At 34.6% G+C, this 4,825-nt stretch overlaps 1 protein-coding gene across 2 annotated transcripts; it reads left to right on the forward strand.

Annotated features, from left to right (window-relative positions):
• The first annotated feature begins 217 nt into the window (after nucleotides 1–217).
• Nucleotides 218–4,073, forward strand: LOC120168895 (serine/threonine/tyrosine-protein kinase HT1-like). Of its 2 annotated transcripts, none has more exons than XM_039177163.1 (3): nucleotides 218–611; nucleotides 2,151–2,606; nucleotides 3,762–4,073. In XM_039177163.1, the coding sequence occupies exons 1-3, from the start codon at nucleotides 252–254 to the stop codon at nucleotides 3,981–3,983; spliced, it is 1,038 nt and encodes a 345-aa protein (XP_039033094.1). In that variant the 5' UTR covers nucleotides 218–251; the 3' UTR covers nucleotides 3,984–4,073. The 2 variants fall into 2 exon arrangements, with proteins under 2 accessions (XP_039033094.1, XP_039033098.1); XM_039177167.1 differs by having other exon boundaries at nucleotides 218–569.
• The last annotated feature ends 752 nt before the right edge of the window (nucleotides 4,074–4,825 follow it).

A 4,825-nucleotide genomic window follows, 5' to 3' on the forward strand; every position in this document is an offset into this window, starting at 1 on the left:
AAGGATTTGCTTTATCATCTTCAGGGAACACAAACACGAGAGAGAGCTTCATTTTTGAGCTAGGAAACTTTTCTACTTGTTCTCGCTTTACTTCTGTTCAAATTGGGTTTCTTGAAGTTCGAATTATATAGATAGCATCACCTGTACATTTTTTTACTTCTTTTTGCTACAAAATCTGGGTTGTGTTTTATTTTTTTTCTTCTCAAGTTCAACATTGGATTGATTTGATGATTTTATTTGAGTGCTAACCCATGAAGAATTTTTACTGGTTTAAGCAAATCTCAAACAATGTTAAGTCGGAGAGGAGACTTTCACTTGGAGAATACAAAAGAGCTGTGTCTTGGTCCAAGTATTTGGTTTCCTCTGGTGCTAAGATAAAAGAAGAAGGGGAAGAAGAATGGAGTGCCGACATGTCACAGTTGCTTATTGGCAACAAGTTCGCTTCAGGTAGACATAGTAGGATTTACAGAGGGATATATAAGCAAAGGGATGTGGCAATTAAAATTATCAGCCAGCCTGAGGAGGATGAGAATTTAGCTAACTTTCTTGAGAAGCAGTTCATATCTGAGGTGGCTTTACTTTTTCATCTGAGGCATCCCAATATCATCACTGTAAGTTCTATCTAATATATTTGGTATCCATTTGCCTGCATTATGTTTTTTTTTTTTTTTTTGCTGAAAGGGATCATAGGTCGTCTAGTAATGTTTGATCATGCATCTTTCTTTGTTGTGGATTTGGGGGAATGTGATGTTTTTGACATAAAGAAACATGCTGATCTAATTTCTGCCTTTTTGCTTTTGTGATTTAATGTGACCACATTTCATAAAATTGTATCATATTCAAGCAAGAGTTTAGTGAAAAAGATTGCTGAAAATGAATGGATCATGACATATCTGGTAGGAAAGCAACTTTTTTTTGGAATGGGAATGAACTGGGGGAATCAAACTACTCTACCTTGAAAAGGGAAGAATGTGCTTATTTTCCCTTTATAAGATTCCAACTTAAAAAGGTCTTTATCCTTTGAAATGAGTCAATTAACAAAACCAATACTTAGCTGTACTGCCGAAGTAGCCTCGCTTCCGTTCGAATTTGTGACCATTTTATTTTCACCCTACCATTTCACAACTCTTTTATTCGGTTTTGGGGATTGGGAGGGTGGAATGAATGCTGTTTAGTCGGTTGGCATTAATTGAGCCGTGTTTGTCATACCTATCCGAGACATGTGGCATTTAATTCCTTTCTGTTGCAATGTGGACTCCTTCAACTTGCCCATGTTACTAGCCTTGATAATTGATAAATAACGTCTTTCTTTTACAAAAGTCTGGCATCATAACCTGATGTGGCCATAAGGTTGCATAAATTAGTTCCTAGTTCCTATTGATGAGATGATTCCTAATGGGAAAGAATAATCTGTGCCTATTGGTGTCACTTTATTATTTTATATTGGTTGTTTACAAAATGGAACGTTTCTCAAGATATTTTGCTCACTCTGAACTTCTCTAAAGGTGAGCTACTGTGATTGTTTGGGTTAGGATTTTCTCCCATTCATTGTTTGGTAGGGTTGAAAGATATGAGGGAAGAAAATAAGATTTTGATAAAATGCAAAATCATCATCATTCCTATTTTCTGTCCTTACTTCTCTTTCCTACCAAGAACACTCAAAATTTGTTTTCTTTACCCTTTTCCATTCTCCTCTTTCATCCTTCCACTTTTCCACTCAACCAAACATACCCAAAGAGTTATTTATCAGTTTGATTTAGTAATGCTCCCTCGGGGAATTTTGGGATGCAAAATGTTGTTTCTGTGATTTTCTTGGTGCTAACGTCAAAATTACAAAAGCGGCTGAAATAAATTAAACTCTTTAACATTCTTGGATAACAACAGATTATCTCCATCCCTTCCTTATTCTCCTTGGTGATCATGAAATATTCAAAACTGAAACAGAATGAAAAGAAAGTTTGAATCACATAAACCCACAGACTCCATGCCTACTGCCTGTCAGCATGTGATCAATCATCTGCATAGGTCACAGTATAATAAGCTGAATTTTTTCTGCACGACAAGCAACTGCTAGTCTTAAATATTTTAAGGCTCGGGGCTTCCATTCTCTTATTTGTTCACTAATTATTTTTACTTTACCTTCCAATCAGTTTGTTGCAGCTTGTAAGAAGCCTCCTGTTTTCTGTATAATCACCGAGTATCTTGCGGGTGGATCGTTAAGAAAGTACCTGCATCAGCAAGAGCCATATTCAGTCCCACATGATTTAGCTCTAAAATTAGCTCTTGATATTGCACGTGGGATGCAGTATCTTCATTCACAAGGAATACTTCACAGGGATCTCAAATCAGAAAATTTACTCCTTGGAGAAGATATGTGTGTGAAGGTGGCGGATTTTGGTATTTCGTGCTTAGAATCTCAGTGTGGTAGCGCAAAGGGATTTACAGGTACTTATCGGTGGATGGCACCTGAAATGATTAAAGAGAAACACCATACAAAGAAAGTTGATGTTTACAGTTTTGGCATCGTCCTCTGGGAGCTTTTAACAGCTCTAACACCATTTGACAACATGACTCCTGAACAAGCTGCATTTGCAGTCTGCCAAAAGGTAAAGAACTTAACTCATTCTTGGTATGAATCTTGAATGCTATTAAGATTCTCTACCTTTGGTACATGGAAGCCTTTTCATTTTTTTCCTCACTCTACCTTGTACTATTCTGTTTATTAAGATCATGGATTAGTTCTCGTTTGCCAGTTATATAGGAAATAGGAAACTGCATAGTGATGATCCAATATAATTTATACTGAGGAGTTATCTAACTCATATTAAGTGATTAGTTTTGTACATATGAGATTCCACTGATGCCCTTTCCCTTTTCTCATAATGGAAATGCTAATGTTATGCTGAAGCATTGCTTCATGTGAATTGGTTTGATTTGATGATGCTCTCTACTTCAGAAACTTTTATAGTTTTTAATCTAGATGATATCATAACAGAGTTGAAGTGGTTTTTTCTTTTAAGCTTAGATGGAGTAGAATAATATTCAATCCAGATATGCTGTTAGGCTTTTTGAAGTATGTGAAAAGTTTTATTAATTAAAGCCATATCGAAAACTTAACGTTGTAGAACTAGGCATGGCATGATTAGGACATGGCTTCATGCCGATGCTAAAGTCTTAAAGTTGGATGAAGTGATAAATATAAGTAGGCCTGTAATCCATTTAAGTTGTAAACAAACAAATCATGCAACTTGATAGAGGATATGACCTAAAAGAATGTGGAAATGGTTTGTTGGACAGCGTCCTCCTTTTTATTAATTGTTTCCGGCTGATACATGTGAAACATGTAAACATTTATTTTATTATGAATGACTTGATCATTGATCTATAGACCTATAATTAGGTGATGGTAATAATTGTGAAAGAACATGTAATGTAGTTCTTAGGTTGTGAAAAATCAACAATTTCAACTGATATCTTCTTAGTGTGTGTGTTAGGGTGTGGGTTTAGTTTGCTTTCAGAAGTTGAATAAAATACTGAAATTTTAAGCATTGGAATAAGAGCAGCTGCATAAACTTGTTTTGTTTTTCATCTGGAGTTGTAATTGATACCGAACTTAACATGCATAGCGAGTCTGAACATTATCATTCCTGAATTTCCTGAGGGTCATGAGCAGAAGGTTTGTTGGACAAATGGTGTTATTTTCTCTTGTTGTTAGAATAAAATGATTGATTTTCATCTAATAATTTCTGGGATTTATGCAGAATGCAAGACCGCCGCTACCCTCCTCATGTCCTCCTGGGTTTAGCCATCTCATCAACCGATGCTGGTCAAGCAATCCCGAGAAGAGACCACCGTTCAATGAGATAGTTTCGATTTTGGAAAGTTACGCCGAGTCTCTCGAAGAGGATCCGGAATTTTTAAAAACTTATAAACCTTCGTCAGGTCGTAGATGCCTACCAAAATGTATGGATGTTGCCTTTTAAACCTAAGATGTATGTGTGTGATGCTAATGCTAAGTGTACCATATTTTTTTACTTGTATAGGTAGGTTCAGATGTTCAACTGAACTTTACCCTACATATATATATATATATATATATATATATATGTATTTTTTGGAATTGGAGTAGCTCCTTTGATTGTTAATTGTAAGCTTGTCTGGGATATTTTCCTTCCATCTAATGTGTGTATTTGCCAACCTAGAAAGCATTATATATAAAAACAAGATGTTATGCTATTATGACAACGTTAATACATCCTCCAGACAATGTACATATATCTTATAGATAAAGCTACTCGAACTCGAGACCTCTAAAGAGAATAATACTTTTTTAAACTATTAAGTTTGTTTTATGAGTTCATATACGGACAATACGTAACAGCAAATTGTTGAACCAAACATGATAAAATCTTAAATTATCTGGAGTAAATCAGATTATCCATGGCTATAATCTTAAACAGCACATGCTTAAATGATACAGTAATAAATTATGAATGATTTTTTTTCTTTTTCTTTTTTCTCTAATAACAGTTGATATCTTCACTGTCAATAATATATCCACAAATAATTTGGTTTTCACTAAATTTTCTATAATTAAAGTTAAATAATTGCAATTCAAGCATTTACTTTAACTGATTGATGCATAGTTTTTTTTTTTTTTTGTTAAGTGCATGACCGAATGTTTTTTTTCTTTCTTTCAAATGAAAAGAAGAATAATAAAATCCAGGTGAGTGGTAGTTGTAAGTTGAAAGGTCTCTATTTAATAATTTAATGGTTGACTATGATTTGAGCTGATCCTAATTTGATGCTCTATCATTCTTTGACT

Source organism: Hibiscus syriacus, unplaced genomic scaffold (genome assembly GCF_006381635.1).
Source record: "Hibiscus syriacus cultivar Baekdansim isolate YM2019G1 unplaced genomic scaffold, ASM638163v2 tig00003041_pilon, whole genome shotgun sequence".
NCBI lineage: Eukaryota > Viridiplantae > Streptophyta > Magnoliopsida > Malvales > Malvaceae > Hibiscus > Hibiscus syriacus.

Excerpts from the sequence above, each read along its gene's own strand:
- LOC120168895 (XM_039177163.1), top strand. The coding sequence starts at position 252 with ATGAAGAATTTTTACTGGTTTAAGCAAATCTCAAACAATGTTAAGTCG. Across the intron at positions 612-2,150 it reads GGCATCCCAATATCATCACT|TTTGTTGCAGCTTGTAAGAA; the intron begins GTAAGTTCTATC and ends CCTTCCAATCAG. Across the intron at positions 2,607-3,761 it reads CATTTGCAGTCTGCCAAAAG|AATGCAAGACCGCCGCTACC; the intron begins GTAAAGAACTTA and ends GGATTTATGCAG.